Here is a 20,306-nt window from a genome sequence, read left to right on the forward strand (position 1 = left end):
GGCTTGGACCTAGATTTTTTGTAATTTTAGAATAGTATATAAGCTTTAGGACGTCCTAGGGTTTGTATCTTTGGCAGAAACGAAGCAAACACTCTCTTTTCCACCCCTTTGAAGGAGGATCTTGGATGCTCAGGCTACCTCTTCACCTTTCTAGGGTTTTATCTTTCATTCTTTCATTATTGTTCATCTAGGTTCACCATGAATATGATGAACTAAACCTTGTATGTTTGTTGGGGAATCAATGTAATCTTTTGAAGCTCTCATATATGGAATTTGTGCTTGCATCTTAATCTAAGACTTATAATTTCTTTCATCATTAGTTAGGGTTTTTCCTCTTTGCTTAATGCTTACTTTGTTTAACTCATTCAATGCATGATTATTGGTTTTGTCGATACGGGAACGTATGGGGAAGTCTAGATCCGGGGAATTTCTCCCAATAGTATATTGGTTGCCTTAAGCTCCTGTGCTAAAAAAACTAATTATTAGGAATGCTAAGAATCGTATGAACTCGTAATTAGGGAGAAGCCTTCTTGAAAGGTAATTTAGAGAGTGACATTAACAATGATGACTTGAATGTTGAATTCCTAAAATATATGAGAGTGGATAAGATGAAATTGACCCCCAACAACATATTCATCAATATATTTCATTGAAAGTGCTTGTCTTTTGTTTTAGCCATTGATCAACCTCATGCATACATATTTATTTTCGTCTTTTGCATATTAAACTCCACTTATTTTGTTCTTAAGTCTTAGCTAATCAACAAATCACATAACTAAACTAGGCCGTGAGTCCTTTGGGAGAACGATACTTGGTCTTACCGAGTTTATTACTTGAAACGATTCGGTCATACTTGCCGATTGTTAAACAAGTTTGTGACATCATATTTTGGTGATCATAAATTTGTGCAAAGTGGAAGAAAACTTACCTGAATGTTAATGGCTAACGAGAGAAAGCAGAGGAAGAAGTTGAACGCATCGAGAGAGAAAACGCATAACTGGAGCTCGCGTCCTAGAGTGGGTAAAAATGCAGAGTATTTAACGTCGGCGCCCCTTTCTAGCCAACGTCTAAGTGCTCTAAGACGTCGACCCCCTTCCTAGCCGATGTCTAAGTGGTAAAAAAATTTAATATTGGCGTCCAAAATGAGGTAATTTCAAACCTTGTTTATGTCTGTGGGGAGGGGGCCGACGTGTAAGTGGCAAAAAAATTAATATTGGTGCCCAAATGAGATATTTTCAGACATTTTTTACGTTTGTGGAGGGGAAGCCTACGTCTAATTCCAATTAGATGTCGGGGGCTTGTAGCCAACGTCTAAAGACAATAAAATAATGACTTTTCAGTCCTGTATGCAGACTATTTGACGTTTGACCTTGGGAGAGCCGACGTCTATAATTGACTTTTATAATGTCGTTTTATTTACAAAATTGTCACCAGTCATTTATTACATCGGATTTCCTTTCGTTAAATGTTAAATATGTGACTTTAAATGTTATTTCTACACTAGTGCAACATAGTAAGTATAACTTACTATGATAAACACTAGTAAGCTTGACATAATAAGTATAACTTACTTTAATTATTAGTAGACTTGTCATAGTAAGACGAACTTACTATGATGAATATTTATAAACTTGTCATGATAAGTTACTTATTGTGACAAGTATTCCTAGATCTGACATAGTAAGTCTCACTTATTATGACATGTTGACGAATACGTGTCACAAAAATAACACCCCCTCTCACTAAATGGAAAACTAACAATAATAATAAGCCATAATTTAGGATTTTCATGGTAAGGGAGTTTCATACACTAGTGCAAAACAGGTTTTTTAAGTCTGTTATTTCAGGTGTTTAAGTCTTTTCATTACTAACAGACTTTAATAATAACCTTTTATTTACTAAATTGTCACTGCACATCTTTTACATCTATTTTTTTATAAACAGACTTAGATTTACAAACTTAAAAAGCCCTTTCTACACTAGTGATACCATATAACAAAATCCATTAGTCTTGAGATGATGTGACTAAAGTAGAAGAAATAAACGTAGTAGAATTTGATTAAGACTATACTTTGGTTTAATTTTCTATGAATAATCTAAAATGTTCTCAATTTTAATTGAGATTGTATTTTGGCTCGAAGGTGAGAACACCAATAAATGAATTGAGACTTCACATTGATTGAACCTATTTTTGTTTCTATTATTTTTGTTTATTTTTATCTTTCGATATTTTATTTTTTCTTTGATTTATTATTATTTTTATTTAATCATCCATTTATTATTTATCTTAGTCTTGTTTTATTATTTTTATTATTTTATATAATTAACTTTTTTGTATAGTTTTTATAAAAATTAATTTATTAAAAATCAATTTCGTGTTGATTGAAAATAACTTAGAGTTGAGTTAGCTTTATCCTTGCAAATTTTTTCACTACTTTCCCAGTAATACTGAAGTCATTATAGATATTTCGTATTAATATGATATAGTCAACAACAACGTTATCACACCTCCTTCGTCGTTGGTTTTTAAACCTCTATTCTGATTTTTGGATGAAGGAGTGTTTCCCTCCTCTCCTCTACCGACAGTGAGTCCTTACACCTCTCCCTGTTTTCATCTTCCTGCGCTTGTTGTTTTATTTGGAATTAACATGTTAATATATTGTGAAGGATTCAGTGGTTTAATAGATTATGATTTTATTAAATATATCGTGTTTGTGATGTGTATTATTCAATATGTTTTTATGTTTTCTTCTTTGTTGTGAAATGGTTCATCAAACCCAAGCCCTCCATCATTTTTGTCCTCATCCCACATATTATCCATCCACCTCTCACTTTTTATTTTATTTTTACCCTTTTTTAATTAAACTTCATTTATTTTCTTCTCGTGCATTTTTTAAATAATAAAAATATTATTAAAATATATATACAAAAATAAAATAAAACTAAAAATGAAAAGTATTTTATTTCTTTTTCTTTTAGTGTGTCCTAGTGTCGTGTGATACTCATTTTTAAATAAATCAAAAATATATATAAACTTTCAAAATTTAAAATAGTAACATTTTCAAATAAACATTTTCTTTAGAAACATGTGATCTAAGGTTCTTTATTGTTAATGGAAATACATAGGAATAGTGTCAATCCTTGTCGGGTTCACGTTAAAAAAAAAATTAAATGTTCTTTCAAAATTTTGAAATAGGTTTTCATAAAGAACAAGTAACTAAGATTTTTATTTTGAATAAGAATATGCAAGAGAAGATCAAATTCTTGTCAAGTCAAAAAACTAAAATAAAGAAGTTATTCTTGTTTTCTTATAGTATTTTCTTCTTCTTCTTTTTTGAGAAAATTGAATATTTTGAAAAGCACATCTTTTTTGCATATTTATATAAAGATATAATCTCAAGATGTACAATACCTTCCTCGTGTATAATCGACTCTCGAATCCAAAATTCAGTTTCCTAGACCTTGCATTTATCTTTATGGTTTTTCATAGTTCATAGTTCTTTAAAATCAATTTATTTTTTTGTTCGTGTTTTATCGCAATTTCGGCTCCGACACCTAACATCATAATCTTACAAATCCATATCTATTTTCCCATGCATCTAACTTCCTTGAAACAAACATCTCCTTTACTCTACCTAGGGATAACAACCGGTCAGGTAGGACATAGATAGTCCTTAAACATTACTCGACCTGCAATAAAAAAATTCACCTATTATTTATCATGTTATTCACCGGATACTTGTTTAAAATATACATATAGGTGTTTAAAAACCTATGAATATCCGTGGATATTTTTGTATATTTAAAAAGGATATTTTATAAATTTTTAAAATAAAAATTATAATAAAATATTAATTAATTTTAATTTTAATTAAATTTAACTTAACAAAAGATAAATTAAATTTTAAGTTTAATTTTTTTTGGATAATGGATACTTGTCGATACGGATAATATGATACCACATCCAACTAGTTTATAAATAGATATTAAAATATTCATTATCTACTTATAATAAATTTCTACCCACTATCCTCCGTAAATTTTATCCTCGTATGATATTTTTTTCATCCTTAATCCTACTATGAAACTTCAACATGTCATTTTCTTCATGGTTATTGGAAAATAAGAGAAGTTGTTACAAACTATTATTTACTTATTTTCTATAAATTATATGGTACATTAATTTAAATTTGTTTAACAAATTATTAAACCAATTTAGAAACGCGTAAAAAATTAGAGTTTTAAATTTAACATTAGTTAATAAAATTTAATATGAGATAAGCATTTGTTCAAAGTGTAATATTATACGAGGAGATTGTTTTTACAAGTGATAAAGCATGGAAAATGAAAAGTTAGCGGCATTGGCGCTTGTGAAAAACTTTGCGAGAGAGAATGTACGAAAGCAGAAACTTCAACTTTTTTGAGGCAGGGCCAGGTTTGAGAACACTATAATTGTGAGCTTTGAAACCTGAGCAAACTGTATTATGCCTTTCTCCATCTGAGCACCATCCTCCATAAGAAAACTCCCCGTGATTCCTCTTCAAAAGCTCTCTGTCAATTTTATCCAGAAGAGGGTCATTTTTCTTGAATTTTCTGGCAAACGGACGGTTGCTGAGCACCATTTTCCTGTAATCTTTGAGTCCTAGTGTTCTTGGGTGTTGTTTTGGAGGATAGTCCCAAGTGATGTAATGCAGATCACTGTTTGCTGTGGTGTTCTTGTAGTCCTTGGAGTTGCAAATAACTGTTTGGAAATATCCTTCTGGGGATGACACAAAGTTTGTGTAGTAGAGGAGGAGGGTTCTTGGCAAATTTTCCCACCCAACAATGCAATACTCTGCAAAAGATCTTGATAGAATTGTCCATGCTGAACCTGGAAATAAAAGAAACACATTTCTAATAGCATCAAGTTTATCAACTTATACTGCAATTGATAACAACATATATTATGAATGCATATATTTTCATAAGGCCAGATGTACATTTATTTATAAATTATATATATATGGAAGAAGGTGTGGAGTTTCACTCAGCCAACAACAGCATTAGGTAAAGTTCTTGAAACAAAGTGTGGATACTACCATCTTGGAAGCATGACTTGTAACCAAAAAGAGTGACATCTTGGTAGAAAGTAATTGAATGAGAGCATCATGATGGAACCCTTCACCTCTCACGTAACGATGAATTCATGAGTGGTTCAGATTCCTGGGTTTTCGACACTGATCTTTAAAACCTTTTTTTTTTACTGTTATTATATATTATCTGATTTGAGGTGTCCAAATATTGGTCCTTAAAATATTTCACAAGGAAAATAATTATAAATGCATGGAGAGGAAGAATTGAATGGAAACATGCAACACATAGAAATAACCAAGTCCTGAATAATCTAAAGGATTGAAGAGTGGGTAAAAACCTGTATAAAGTTTAAAAGATGTTGGGAGACTCCTCTGCTTAGTGACCCACCAAATCTGTGATTTCTTGAGACTATACAGCCCTGGGTCTATAATTATTGGCTTCCCTCTCTTATTCCTGAAATCAGTATAAAAGGTTAAAATTCGTTTAAGCTATTGTGCATGTTCTCAATTTGGTTTCATTGTTATATAATTAATATGATCATCAATGCTTACAATTTCCAACCCAGTTGACTGCTGTGGTGAATGAAATTGATATGCTTTGGAACCTGAGAAAAGGCTTGGATCATATCTGAACATTAATCAAGAAAACCGAATTCAGATCAACAAATGGTGATGCCATCTACAACATATATAATTGAAACTTTTGATTCAAAAGAAGAGAAACAAAATAGCCACAAACTAAGGCGACTCACCATACCATCTTGTGTAACCAAAGGGTAGTCAGAGGCACTGAGATTAATAAACCAATCCCATTGGCAAGTTCTGAGAAGCATTGCCATAGCATGGAGAGTGGTAGAAAGCATGGTTGGTCCTTTATAGGTCACGAGATTACGCTTCTCCACAACCCAAACGTTCCCTAATGCAGCATAAACTGGGTCCTTAGCCACATGCTGAACCACATCCCTGTGCTCAGCTTCTGGTGCCCCAGAATCGATATGAATCAAATAGTAGTTCCCTGGATGGTAGAGAGCCCTCACCAACCTTTTGAGCTTCCCAGAATCTCCTTTGGAAGCAGAGATCAAGTACGCAAATGAAACTGGATACGAGTTGTTGGCCTTGGTGGTGTTGAAGTAGTTCATGGAAGGCTTCAAGCTGGAACTGGGTATGGTTAATCTTGTGGTAGTGAAAACAAGAAAGAACAGTAGTGAGGTTAGAATGAAGGAAACAACCAAAATTTTGATGGACATTTTTAGGAGAAATTTGCAAGATACTGGGAGTGGGAGACAAAAAAAAGAGTCGGGAAATTTTAGTTATGGAAAGGTAGTTATATGGTTAATAAGGAGGGCTTATTTGGAGAATATATTTTTTACTATATTTGTACCATTGTATAAAAATACAATATATTATGATCAATTTAAACAGTAATTTCTTTTTAATCATTAGTGGCCAAATTAATCATTAATTATAATTTTTTATTTATAATAGTAATTATTGTAGAAAAAAATAATTTCTAATTTATAAATTAATACGTAAATTAGTCCCTATAATAAATTATTTTTTCTCTCTAAAATTGATTGATATTTAAATATTTTCTTATAGAAATTGATTACTTTATTTATCATATGTTTTATTATTTCTTATTATTTTGAGTATCTTTTGCATACATTTTACTCCAATAGATAAAATTTATTGGTAATCATAAAAATTGGTTAGTAAATTAAAAACGTCCTACCGAGACAAACAATTATAAAATGTTCAACAGTAAAAAAAAATTGAATAGATAAATATTAATTGATAATTACTGATAATCTAAATTATTAATAATTTGTTCATAATTATAAATAAATTTTGTTCATTGGTAAATATCGTGATGTTTTTTTCTCCTTTTTTTTTATCATTTTTTCTTTTTTTTCATCTTTTCCTTTTCCTCTTCTTTCGTTGCATTCGTTAGTGTTCTATCACTATAGCTGCCATGTGGTAAATAATAAGTATTTTATTATTTTCTTTCAAAGGACTGTGCAACACATTGGAATCCATAACTCTATTAGACAATAATGTTTACAAAAATACAAAGAAGCTCTTTTGGTATTTTATCAATTAGTGTATAACTAAAATTTAATATAGAGTATTACAAATGTCAATATTAGATTTCATTCACTTCATTCTCATACACTCAAAATCTCAACAAATAGGTTTAACTATCAATGGTGGAGAACTTAGGGTTTAGAAATTGGAGATAAGGAAGAACTTGAAATCAAAAAAGAATAAGACCTTTTCCTAAGACACCTACTCCAAGCTTCAATCATGCATCCTCTTCGCATTTCCACCTCCAATCCTCAGCAAATCCCAAAAGGGAATAATATCATGAATGAAGATTGTGACCTAAGGAAGAGAAAGGAGAACTTTCCAACACCCCTACTAGTCGTCAAGGGCATCTCCAAATCACATAAGGTGGAAAGAAAGTGTGAGAGTGAGAGAATGAGTCAAACCCTAGCACAAGACATGAATAAATACCGCATTTTCGCAACTCAGTGTAGCTACCTCCTAATGCCATCTCATAATCGCCAGGTGCACTCAGTAAATTTGCAAAGGGGCAGACCGTCACCTAGCACCGCTTACCATCACTTGACTGCTTTAGTGTACCATGTTCTAGTACCCATACTTCTAGTGGCTTCTCGCTCAATGAGCTTTAGGTTTCCCAACGAAACGTAGTTGTACAACTAAGTTTCCTATCTATTTATGGCATTAGGTGCAATCAGTAAAGCACGGGAAAAATATGGTGTTACACAATCCCTATGATTGCCTAACATGATTTTTTATCTTAGAATTCATCTTTTGTTGTCTAATATTTTTTCTTGAGTTCCAACTTATTTCTCTATACCAGAATTATTTCAATTCACTTATTTCACGCACTTAGAAGAATATTATAAGTAAACTAAACTCAAAATAACTAAACCACAAAAAAATACAAAACAAGAGTAATTTGAGAATTAAACAAGATCATATATATATATATATATATATATATATATATATATATATATATATATATATATGAGTTGGTTTTATTCACAACAAATAAAAGGTAAAATTAAATGTTATCACTTCTCTTCCTTTTTCTTCTTATCTTCTTACTCTTCCTTCTTCTCCTTTTTCTCATTTTTCACATTTGTTGTCGTGTTTGCCTCGTTGGACTCCTTCTCCTTCTTCTTTGTCACTACCACCTCTTCCTTCCACTTCTTCCATTGTTGTTTTCTCCCTTCTTGCATCTTCCTTCTTCTTCTCCTTTTTCTTATTTCTTTCTCACCCATCTTTAATTAATTTATGAGAAATATTTTGTTAAATTTGATAGGAAAATCAAAGTCTATTTTACTAAGTTTATCGATTTACTAATAAGTTTATTGATGAATTAAAAGTGTAATTTCTAAGGATTTTTTAAAGGAATTCTAAAAAAGTTAACTTATTATTGACAAATTTATTTACTAATTTTTAAAAAATAATTACCAATAAATTTATCAATGAATTTTCAAAATATTTAATTAGTGGCATACATTAAACAAATCCATTATAATGAATTTTAATGGATTTTAAAATAATTCAATCATTAGTAAATTTACTAACAAATTTTACCATGTGGACAAAACTTAAAGTAAAAATGTTAACATCCATTTCTTTTTTACAAATACCAATAAAAATATCAATCAATAACAAACATTACAAATTGTAAATGTCGCGAAAATTGTGTAGATTGCACATGTGTTGTAAGCAGTTAGCACAATACAACTTTTAAAATTATATACATAAAAGAAGAAGAGAAACAAAAGATAAAAAATAATAAAGAAAATAAATGGTAAAAAGAACTCAAACTTTCTTATCACACCCAAAAACAAAACTGAGGAAGAGTGTGAAGTGAAATTGATCTAGAAGGTAGAGACTCATATTCTTTCCAAAAGGAGGTAGAGACTCATATTCTTTCCCTTTTCTGATTGAATTGCTAAATCTGTGAGAAATTTCTGTGAATTTTAAGCTGCTTGTCGTAAACACCACCCTTGATTTTGATCTTTGCCCTGTGGGTCACAATATCATTACCGCTCAGCTATGCCAACTAATGGAAATTCGTAATGATGCACACCAACTAAAGGCATTAAAGTTACACATATATGTTTTTTTTTATTTACGACAAAATATTTTTTTTATAACTGTATCGTAGGATACCTGAGTTCATCGACAGTCGACTGGTAACCCAGGTGACCATTAAGGAAAAAATAAAACACACAATGCCGAGCCATCTTACGATCGTAATATAGCGATCGTATGCGTGTGTCGATTGCACTAAACGGCCGGCGATGGACCCGTGATTCACCCTCTTGGCATCAATCATCAAACGATCGTATTATAGCGATCGTATGTACATGTCAATGGCACTAAACGGTTGACGATTAACCAGCGATGTCACGACAATCCAGTTAAATACCAGAGGAAATATGTCCGGTCAATTTTAGTCAATTTGGACATATTAAATCTTAATAAACTAAAGAATAAACAGTTAAAAATATCTGCATAGTGTCACAAATCACGGGATTAACTGTCCAATATCAAGCACGACCTAACGGTTGTGTTTTCCAAATGGTCAACTTTTGTAACCAACCGGATTTTTAGGTAAACGGTTTATTTTATCGTTTTAAATATGAGAAGCAGAGAGAGAAAAAGGTATGTTTTTCCCTGAGAGAAAATTATTATTATTTTCTTCTATTGTTGAACTGAAAGAGTTCTACGCTTCCCTTTTTTTGACTTGAGCGTCGGAGTGCCTTCGCAGATACCCACCCCATTCTCCCTGAAACGTGCTGAGTAGGAAGAGGACGTGAAGATAACGGCATCCTAGGACGAGAGGACGTGACTCATTAGGTTCGTATTTCGGCCTCAACTTTTATACTGAAACAATAACTATCGTATATATAGTTTTACAAATGAATATAACTTTAGTCTCTATAAAAATTTATTTATATATTTGAATTTCTGATTTTTAAAATTAATTGGTAACATAATTGGTGAATATATATGCGAGATTGTTATCAAGTGTTAATATTTTCTCTCCTAGAATGGAATAACATTACCCGTGAATCAAACTTTCCAATTTTAAAAACCTAAAAAATAAAATGTGTAACAAATTTTATTATGAAAAAAAATTTTAATAGGTCATGTAACACTAAAAGACAATTATTTAGTGGAAGTTAATTTTTTAATTTGCGGAAATTTTTAATTTTCGTAAATTAATTTATATGGATATTTTTTTAATTTTCATCCTTAAAGTCTTAGTTATTGATTTGTAGAGATTTTTTATAACTCTTGGTATCATATTTATATTGCAGATGCTTTTCTACCAAGGATTTTAACCTTTTTTATTAGGGACTATTATTTTGTAAAAGTTTGAAAACTTCTTTATTTTTAACTATTTTACAACAAAGAATACCTTTTTTTTCTCATTTTTGGGTTAATAACCTATTTAATTTGACAATTATAATTTAGAGGTTTTAACGTGCTTCATTTGTATTATTAGTTTGTAGGTTTACTACTTTATTTTGCTTCGAGTGAGGACTTTGCCTCACGCTGCTGGGCCACAAAATTTGGGCCTCAGTCTTTCAGACATTGAGCCTATGTTTTTCATTAAATTTCAAGGCCGTTCAACACTCAAGCATTTCCATAGCTCAGTACCGTACAAATCTATCAATTATCAATTTCATAGTAGTAGATAGTGTTTCATGGTCTACGATTAGCAATTATATGGACAGATCATGCAAAAAAAAGCATTGGAAAACAAACTACAAAATTGCATACAAAATACTTCCAAAAACAACAATTAATTGACCTACAACAAACAATTGCTATCATCAAACCATGACAGGGTGTTACTCCCTCCACCACCACCACTTCTCCCTCCACCTCCCAAACCTTCTCTAAAAAAAATTTAATTACAAAAATAAACTTTTTTAATTACAAAAATAAACTTTATTTTATTTTTAATCATATTTATTTACCACTACAAGAAATATATTTATTACCGAAGGAATAATACCGACGGCCTTATGGCCTTCGATAAATGTCGTTTACCGAAGGATTTATCGACGGTCATTTGAGTGGTTAATTACCGAAGGCTTTTGCCCTTCGGTAACGGGGCAGTGACAGTACCGAAGGAATACGCCATTCTCCCATTCCCGCATTTTAGTCAAATTAGAATTAGGGATTTCGCTCTCCCATTCTCGGAAAATCAGTCTCTGTGAAACCATCTCTCCCCAGAAACCTCTCTCGACCCTAATCTCCCTCTCTCGGTCAACGGTGGCCATTTTTTCGCACTTCCCCCTAGCCTTTACGTCATTCTCCCTTTTGTGATTTGATCCACTCCTCAATCATGGTGTGCTCATTCGTCTGTCGTGGAAGGAAATTGATCCTAAGGAAGTTGGTTGGTGAGGTGAGGGTTTACATTGTCGTTGAAAGGGGTTTCGTGATGGTGGTGTGGCAGCTTGAGGAGGGTGCTATGGCGGCCGGAGTAGGGTTTGGACTATCGCGACGCCGCCAATCGAAGGGGTGCGTGACGAGACCGTTGTTGCTGCGTGAGGAGGTATGTTCAAACTGTGTTTACACATTTTCGTTTTGAATATCATTGCATTGCATTGAAGTTGTTGTTGAGTGGTAATGTATATTCTGGTTTTGTGGTTTCGATTAGGGGCTGAGGCACAGTTGTTGAAAGGCTGCAGTTGAAGTGAAGTGTCCAAGATTTCATCATTTCCAGGTACATCATTTATGTTTAAGGACATGTCTTTATTGTATGAACTGTTGCCACTGTATTTGGTTGAGTGTGATGTTGTTGTCCTAAGTGCACAATAGATTTGAGCTCGTAAACGTGTGCATATATATCAACACTTGTGCCCCCAACTCTTTATTAGAATCCCTTTCCCTTTCACCATCTCTTGAAACCCATTTTTCAACAACCACTTCTCCAATTGCTCTGTTCCATATGCACATCTAATTACCAAAATGAATGCCCTTTTCATTCATTCCAATCCTCACACTAATTGTATTAATTGGTCAGGATCTGGATGGTTTAGGCTGCCAAGGACATAAGTCCTACACACCATAGCTTATGCCTTGTAACCCTTTCATACTCTTTAACATACTGGAAAATTAGAGTATGCTCTGTTGGGTTATAATGATTGGTTGGGTCTAAAGTGAACTTAAAGGTTTAATTAGGTTATGGGAGCTTGTAGACTAGAATTGTAATACTGCAACACTTACTGTGTGATGTTTTGTTCTTCATGAGGCTAGAATGGTCAATTAGAGTGCAATTAGATGGTTTTTTGATGTTTTGCAAATTGCCTTGATTGTCCAATACCACTTTTGTTTGATCTTGAATGGTCCACTATGATCCTACCACATAAAAATAGTTGTTGTGTTTGATCTCAAATAGGTAGAACAACATTTGAAACTATTGTTTTAAATCTGGTTTGGCATATAGATCATTGTTGAATATCTTATAGTAATCTTCTAGTGTCTTGTTGATGTTGTTGCACCCGCAGATACTGACTGTGTTCTTCACCTTTTTCCCCAAAAGTTTGAAGATATCAGTAATTACAATTGACCCTGAGATTCAAGAAGTGAGTATATATATGTTACAATAAGTAGTGAATCCAAGGAGAAGATATGTAGGAGAAATAATAAACTATTGATAACAAAAACAAGCTCCATCGTAAGGAGAAAGCCCAATGGTTTTCTCAGAGGATAATGTAGTGAGGGGATGTCATGAGATAGTAGAGTCTAAGTTGGTGAGCACCAGACTCATATCTCATAAGGACAAGGACATAGGTCAAGTCCTGCTACCTATGTGAGGACCTTGTTGGTGGACAATGGCTAAGTATGTTTATAAGTAGTCATAGAGCTTGAAGGCCTACCTTGGTCTTGGGGAACTTATGGGACTTAAGTCCTCTAACTTTTTTTCTAAGTAAACAACCTTTTTCATTCTGTTTATCGTTTTTTAGGATGACCATAATTAATGTTTAAGGTCAAATATTCAATACTTGAAAACCTGTTATATAAGATTATTGCTGTCAAGCTTTTTTTATTTGGTGTCTGTTTTCTTGCTTCCCATTAATTGGTGCTACCAGGTCATTGATATTTTGTTCTAAAAAGTGATCATGTTGTTGGAAACAAATTTTTTTTATATATAATCCAATACACGTTGTTGTCCAGTGAATTGGTGCTATTTATGGTGTTGTGAAGACCTTTTTGACTTATTTTGTTTTGGAGCACACTGCTGATTTAGTGCAACTTAGATGTTTATAATGTATGCTATTTTTTTGGGTGCATTAAAGTGGGTTTAGGAAGGGTTCAAGTTGCATGGTTTAGTGCATATATAATGTATATATTGTCCTAAAAAATCATCCATGTTAGGGTGCTTAGTGCAGTAACTTTCTGGTCAAAAAAATTGTATGTTTTAAAATGTGAATGGGTGCAGTAAATCAAAGTGTTGCCCTAGATATTTGAGTTGGTGTATTGCGGTGCATTTATGTTGGGTTATATAATTTTATTAGGCCATTGAAATCTTGATTTCTATCTCATTCAGCACGAAAAAAAAAGCAATAAAAACTGTTGTTGTTTTGTTTTTTTTATGAACGTGAATTCATGGTTTTTGTTCTTTGGGTGCATTGCTTTTTTTTTGTGAATTTTTGGATGCATGCCTCTGAAAAATGTGATGCTAGAAAATCCAGTTTTGGTGTTTTGTTATTTTCTGGAAACATGGTTTGAAACCTAATGTTATTGGATGTTGCTCGAGTTTCTTTTCGGTCCAGTATGTGTAAAAATTATGGTGCTATGCTTGCTGTTTTTGTGTGTTTTATGGCCAAATTTTGGTGCATTAAAGTGATGTTTATTGTCTCCAATAGGCACAACTTGGTCCTATATCCCTTCCTTTTGCTAAAGAGAACAACTGTAATTGCTAGATGCTGGTAATTCCCAATTACAGTATAAAATTGTGGCAGAGTAAATATCGTTCAGGGGTGTATAACTTCTTCAAATCATGTGAAATCATGTGTTACACACGATAGGTATTTACCGAAGGCTTTTGCCCCTCGGTAATTACCAAAGGCTTTTGACCCTCGGTAATTACCGAAGGCTTTTGGCCCTCGGTAATTACCGAAGGGCTAAAGCCCTCGGTAAATGTTAGCGACAAGGGATTTACCGAGGGCTCTTTGGCCGTCGATAAGCCTTCGGTAATTACCTTTTACCGACGGCTTTGGGCTGTTTCCGAGGGCTTCTGGCCTTCGGTAATGCCCTTCTGTTTTGTAGTGTACTTTGAATTCAAACCCTATTTTTCTACCCACTCACTTTTCACTCAGCCCCACCACCAACTCTCCTTCTCTTTCTTTTAGATTCTCACCCCCCAACTCCACCACATCCGTCTTCTATAAACTAATACATCAAAACATATAAATTACATTATTAAAATATCTTTAAAATTAATATAAAAAATAAACTAATAAAAATAATTGGAAAATAAACGTATAATCTTTAAACGGATGTGACCATCCGTCAACAGATGTCAACATCCGTTTAAGGCAAAACGGATATCGACATCCGTTTTCCCTTAAACGGATGTTGACATCCGTTGACGGATGGTCACATTCGTTTAAAGATTATACGATTACTTTTTAGGGTTTATTAGGGTTTATTACGCACCTCCTTCACGATGAATCTTCCCACACCACTACATCCTACCACACCGATCTTGCACATTGATCAATTGCTTCCACCACCACTTACAATCTTGCACATAACTAATGAAAGTCCACTATACTCAGACAACAATTAGAATGAGAAGAAGTGTGCAAAAGAAAAAAAAGAACATGAAACAAAAAGAGGAGGAAGAAGAGTTCCCACCGCGTGGAGGATTAGAATAGGTAGAGGTTAGAAAGGATTAAAGTGGTTAGAGGTTAAAAGATATTAACCCTAAAATTTTATTAAGGGTAAAATAAAAATGGAAAAATAAAGAGAGAGGTAATACAGGAATTGGGTGGTGGAGGGAGCAAAGTGTAGTAGTGGTGGAGGGAGCAACACCCACTATGACAATGGGAAAAACATTGTTCAGAAAATAACAAAACATTACATGGGCAACATAGTTCTTTTTTAAAGCGAGTATCCAATCTCTGGAAGCAAGGGTCAAACAAGTACCGAGATTGAGATATACCAATTTCCTATTCAAAAAGTTATTTAATGGATGAACACAAGTAAGAGTGTGGCAGTGAAAGAAATCAATTTATCCATGTTGGGGAAGAAGAGGGTTCAGAAGAAAAATCAGAAGAACACGACTAGGTTGAAGAGTTAAACCTGGCAGCGAGCTTTCTAGTTTCTTGAACGAGGCAGGGCTTGCGCACTGGTTTCCTAAGCCTGCCTGGCGACCACACTTGCTGAACCTTGGCCGACGAGCACAGGGAAGAGAGTGCAACAATGAGTTGCTCCACTTACAACAATCAAGATGAATGGAACGCAGGTTTGGACGAAAGTGAAGTGAAAATTGGGGGATGAAATTTAGTGACAAATAGGAAGTGAAATTTGGGAGCAAGGATTTGATGAAATTTGAGAGCAAGGGTTTGATGAATCTGAAAGTTAAGTTAAACTCCTGCTTAGGTTTCGAAAATTTCGGAAAAAGGGAGAAAATTTTGGAAAATATGAGATTAAGTGGGAAGGTTGAAACTTTAAAAAATGTATTATGAATTAGCTAGGGTTATAAACCTCTTAAAAAAAGGTTTAATCATTCACTAAGTCCCTATTTTCGCATCGAATCTCAATTTCGTCCCTTTCTTTCTGAAAATATCAATTGGGTCCCAATTTTATGAAAATTGCAACAAATGGATCCTTTCCGTTAAATAGTGTCAAACGGCGTTACGGTGTGTTTGACGTGGCACGCTGTTGTGGACGTGTTATCTGACGTGGTTGATTCAAGCAGGAGCAGTGGGGCACGTGGAAATTGAATATTTTATAAGTAAAAAGAAAAGAATTGTTTTAAACGAAATTGGGGATTGAGGTTTCGTGCAGATCGAATTAGGGATTCTTCTCAGTACTTCTAGGGTTCGGTTCGTCCAAAGTTGATTTCATTTCAGAAAATTGGGGTATCAATTTGGGTATTTAGGGTTGAATCGAGGTTTCGTGCAGATCGAATTATTCTGAGTACTTCTACGGTTTAATCGAAGTTGCGGTTGAAGATGCATCCCTGCTCGTCTTCGTCATGCAGCGGGTGGCGGAAGCAAGATAGTAATGTGGTCTGTGGTGGTGCTCGAGGAGTTAAGAACAGCAATGGTAGTCCGTTGTGCTATTGTGGGATGAAATGTGTTATCAGAACTGCAAGAACAGTCAAGAACAGAGGCAAGCAATTTTGGGGCTGCCCTAAGTTCAAGGTAAGGTTTTTTGTTGGGTTTTTCGTTGTTCTTATTTTCAGTTCGAGGGTGCCCTGATTGGTGTTTTGTTGTACAGAATGGTGGTGAAGATGGTGGTTGCAATTATTTCACATGGTGTGCAGATCATGGGGTTATTGAAACGGAAACCAGTGCAAAGTGTGAAGGCAAGTCTGAGTGTTTGCTGAACAGAGAAGCAATGGAAGGTGGATGGAAGATTATAAGTGATTTGGACTGCTCTGTGAAAAAATTGGGAAATAGGATTAATGTACTGTTAGGGATTGTCTGTGTTCTTGTTGTGGTGAACATTATTGTACTTACAATAGTGTTTTTTCGTTCACCATCACCATGATTTCATTGTACTTATGATGGAATGTACTTAGAATGCAATGAACCAAAGTTATTTTGACTATAAAAGTTTGTATTGTTTGTAATTTTTGGTCATATATGTGACGCTCGTTCTTGATTTTGCATGTTTTCTCAGTTAGCGAGCGTCCGTATCTAGCGTTCGGTTTTAATTTGGGTTGAATCTTAAAGCGTTCGGTCTGTGTGGTAGTGTTTGTGAGCGTTCGGTTTTGGCGTTTTGTTATACTAGTGATTGTAACGTTCGGCAGACTCGAGTAACTTTTAGGCGTTCGTTCCTTATATGTGTTATAGACCGTTAGTGTTCGATCTGGATCAAAGGTTCTACCTTGTGAACGTTCGGTCCGAGCGTTCGGTCATTTTTGTGAACGGTCGTCCGTTTCCCGTATTGACCGAGCGTCCGCCATTGAAGATTCCCACCTCCAACAGGGACATCACTCATCAGAAGAGGGCACGTGAACCCACTATCTTCGGTCCTTAGCTTCTTCATTCATCACTAACACCCAGGGTGACCCAAGCAGCTTACTATACGGCCAACACCATCATCCTTATTGCTGGATACTCCATATTCACACAGGGCCAATATCATCACCTTCATTAATCTGAAGCACTGTATAATAGTAGAATGTGTTGTTATTTCTGAGTCATGCCCACAGCAAAACAGTTCTTTAATTAAGCTGAAGTAGTACATCAATGCACAGCAAAACAGTTCTTTAATATCAACATAACATCAATGCACACAACAGATAAATGGAACCAAATGAAGCATATCTGCTGAAATTTAATTAAGCTGAAGTAGTACATAAAAGTGTTGTCATACAGACCAGAATATTACATCAGTTATCAACATGAAGTTCCATCAGTTATCAACTACAGTACCAGAAATATTACAAATTTGCAGCATCTACTGCTTTTCTACATATTGTTTTGTAGACAAAAAATATTACAAAATTTAATTCCTACTGTCTACTACGGTTGATTCCCAGAGTGATGTGCTGATGTACTGGGCTGATGGGCAACGAGTTCTGTTATGGCCATGTTCTCTACATATGCCACATCTCTTTTGCAAGCCAGATTTGGTCATTCTTGATTCATCCTTCCTCATTTCCCATTGCTCTAGCCTTCGTTTTCTCTTTGGTCGTCCAGGCATTACTCTTTTGTGTGGTGGAGACACATCAGGATATGGAGTAATGTTCCACATGTTGGCTCCATTTAAGGGATATATGATTGTTGAATATGTCTCCTCATATTTGGACTTCATGTAGCAAGACTCAATAAATTGTTCTCCATCAATGTTGAGGAACTTCATTGCAGCCAATGAATGACAACAGGGGATTCCAGTCATCATCCAAGTTCTGCATGTGCATGAGGACTCATCTAGGTTGACTACAAACTTATCTCCATTGTTAGACATGTGACGAACTTCGAATAGCTTGTTGCCTGACCAACTGTGTACAAGAAGACAACAATAATTATTAGGCACAGTAGTAAATTAATATATAACATAGAAGTGATTACTGAAATTTACCTAGGAATCCAATTTTGAGTTAAATGACATTCCTTTCTAAATCTGGATAGAATCTTGGGACAGATGGATCCAGTAAATGATGATATGCTTGACCTATTCTTTGCCCATCTTTGCATGAGGTAAAGCCGTATCGTCTCCAACATCGTAATGATGGGTTTACTCCTGGCAGAAACGAGGACACTGTTGAAGCCCTCACTCATATTGTTTACTAAGGTGTCAGATTTAGCTCTTTCAGTGAACCTTGATCTTGACCAATACCTACAACAAATAATAGAATTATTATTAACATTATATGAATAAGGAATTATGTTATACTTTTGAAGACTAACCTTGGAGGGATGGCAATCAAATGCTTATAAGCATCTTCGTTTACTGCTCTTATGTTTCTCATTTCCATCTCCCATGTTTGTGGATGTGTGGCTGTAGCTGCCCTCCACATTAAACGCTTCAGGTTTTTACCAGGGTATTTCTTCCTGAAGTTGGCATACATATGCCTCACACAAAACCTTTGATCAACTCTAGGAAGCAATTCATCTATTGCATGAAGTAGACCCTGCAAACAATATACAAGTAATGAATACAGGCAACAAATACTTAACAACCTCAAATTAAAATGTACAAATTAATATTACCTTCTGCTGGTCTGATATAAAGGTAAATGTGGAACAAATTTCAGCCCCTCCAAGGTCATCTACCAACAGTTCCAGGAACCACTTTCATGACTCCTTGTTCTCAACTTCAACAACACAGTATGCAATTGGCAACATCTGCTCATTCCCATCTCAGCCCACAGCTGTTAACAACTCACCACCGTACTTACCTTTCAAAAATGCTCCATCTAAACCAATAATTGGCCTGCATGACATAAAACTGTCTTTGCAAGCCTTTAAACATACATAGAATCTCTTGAAAATGACTTTACCCCCCACATCCTCAACCTTTAGTTTCACTGTTGACCCAGGATTTTTGGCCACCAACTCATGGGCATAATCATATAACCTTTTATACTGTTCTTTGAAAGAGCCATCAATTTGCTCTGTTGCTATGTTTTTAGCCCTATAGGCCATACACCTAGAAATACCAATGTTCCATTTCCTTTGAATTTTTTCCCTTATATCCACACCCTTAACTGTAGGATTATCTCTAATAGTTTTCTGTATCTTTTTGCTCAACCACTTGGCATCAATTAATTTAAGGTTGAACTCCCTGCTACAGGTATGGTTGTCCACCATTGTTCTCAACTGCCATGTTTTCACTGCCTTCATATAACCAAAATATAACTTCCAAGGGCATTTACCTTTTGCACCCACACACTTCAACCTGATTCTTTGTTTATCATTCTTAACAAAGTGTATATTTCTTCCATTATCCAAAATGTCTAGCTTTTCAGCAAAATATATCCCAACTTCCCACTTAAAGTCAACCATACTTTTTGGCAACACAAATGTTGGAAAACTCCCATAACCCTCTACACTAGAACATGGTCCACTAGAGTCACTTTCTGCTCCACTAATTAATTGTTCAGATTCCCACTCATCATCTGATAAACCTCTATCACAACCAACATTTGACATACTTTCTGCTCCACTTTCTGCTCCACTAATTAATGGGCCACTAGAGTCATTTGACATACTTTGGACTTCCACTTCCACATTTCCCTCGAAGTCTGCATGTATATCATCATCTATATCACAACCAACATTGATATCAACAAGCCCCTCCAACCACTCATTATTTCCATCACCACTACCATTCTCAAAAGAGGAATTCCAACTTCGAATTTCCACATCTGCTTCAACTTCATTCTGTTCTACACCTTCATGTTCACCATCACCATCAACCTCTTCCTCCATAACAGCCTCAACTTCCACTTCTTCACCATCCCCACCAACTTCCTGAACTTGT

General features: G+C 34.6%; 3 protein-coding genes across 3 annotated transcripts; 1 reads left to right on the forward strand and 2 right to left on the reverse strand.

Moving 5' to 3' along the window:
* Window positions 1–4,289: 4,289 nt before the first annotated feature.
* Window positions 4,290–6,347, reverse strand: LOC148200206 (beta-glucuronosyltransferase GlcAT14A-like). The gene is made up of 4 exons (XM_088113789.1): window positions 5,830–6,347; window positions 5,625–5,700; window positions 5,411–5,526; window positions 4,290–4,870 (listed from the first exon to the last, which is right to left on the reverse strand). The coding sequence occupies exons 1-4, from the start codon at window positions 6,317–6,319 to the stop codon at window positions 4,353–4,355; spliced, it is 1,200 nt and encodes a 399-aa protein (XP_087969915.1). The 5' UTR covers window positions 6,320–6,347; the 3' UTR covers window positions 4,290–4,352.
* A 9,974-nt stretch (window positions 6,348–16,321) lies between these two features.
* Window positions 16,322–16,862, forward strand: LOC148200207 (uncharacterized). Its single transcript, XM_088112330.1, has 2 exons — window positions 16,322–16,513; window positions 16,590–16,862. Exons 1-2 carry the CDS (start codon window positions 16,322–16,324, stop codon window positions 16,860–16,862), a joined length of 465 nt encoding a protein of 154 aa, XP_087968456.1.
* A 963-nt stretch (window positions 16,863–17,825) lies between these two features.
* Window positions 17,826–18,891, reverse strand: LOC148200208 (uncharacterized). Its single transcript, XM_088112864.1, has 3 exons — window positions 18,731–18,891; window positions 18,402–18,659; window positions 17,826–18,321 (listed from the first exon to the last, which is right to left on the reverse strand). The coding sequence occupies exons 1-3, from the start codon at window positions 18,889–18,891 to the stop codon at window positions 17,826–17,828; spliced, it is 915 nt and encodes a 304-aa protein (XP_087968990.1).
* Window positions 18,892–20,306: the final 1,415 nt, after the last annotated feature.

Source organism: Vigna umbellata, chromosome 4, assembly GCF_029865625.1.
Source record: "Vigna umbellata cultivar VRB3 chromosome 4, Vumbellata_1.0, whole genome shotgun sequence".
NCBI lineage: Eukaryota > Viridiplantae > Streptophyta > Magnoliopsida > Fabales > Fabaceae > Vigna > Vigna umbellata.

What these genes read in the sequence shown, in the direction of transcription:
- LOC148200206 (XM_088113789.1), bottom strand. Translation starts at nt 6,319, where the DNA reads ATGTCCATCAAAATTTTGGTTGTTTCCTTCATTCTAACCTCACTACTG. An exon ending in CCCTTTGGTTACACAAGATG is followed by an intron (nt 5,701 to 5,829) that starts GTATGGTGAGTC and finishes ATTAATGTTCAG; the next exon opens with ATATGATCCAAGCCTTTTCT. An exon ending in ATCTTTTAAACTTTATACAG is followed by an intron (nt 4,871 to 5,410) that starts GTTTTTACCCAC and finishes TTTTATTTCCAG; the next exon opens with GTTCAGCATGGACAATTCTA.
- LOC148200207 (XM_088112330.1), top strand. Translation starts at nt 16,322, where the DNA reads ATGCATCCCTGCTCGTCTTCGTCATGCAGCGGGTGGCGGAAGCAAGAT. An exon ending in GGGGCTGCCCTAAGTTCAAG is followed by an intron (nt 16,514 to 16,589) that starts GTAAGGTTTTTT and finishes TTTGTTGTACAG; the next exon opens with AATGGTGGTGAAGATGGTGG.
- LOC148200208 (XM_088112864.1), bottom strand. Translation starts at nt 18,891, where the DNA reads ATGTATGCCAACTTCAGGAAGAAATACCCTGGTAAAAACCTGAAGCGT. An exon ending in TTGATTGCCATCCCTCCAAG is followed by an intron (nt 18,660 to 18,730) that starts GTTAGTCTTCAA and finishes TATTTGTTGTAG; the next exon opens with GTATTGGTCAAGATCAAGGT. An exon ending in ACTCAAAATTGGATTCCTAG is followed by an intron (nt 18,322 to 18,401) that starts GTAAATTTCAGT and finishes TCTTGTACACAG; the next exon opens with TTGGTCAGGCAACAAGCTAT.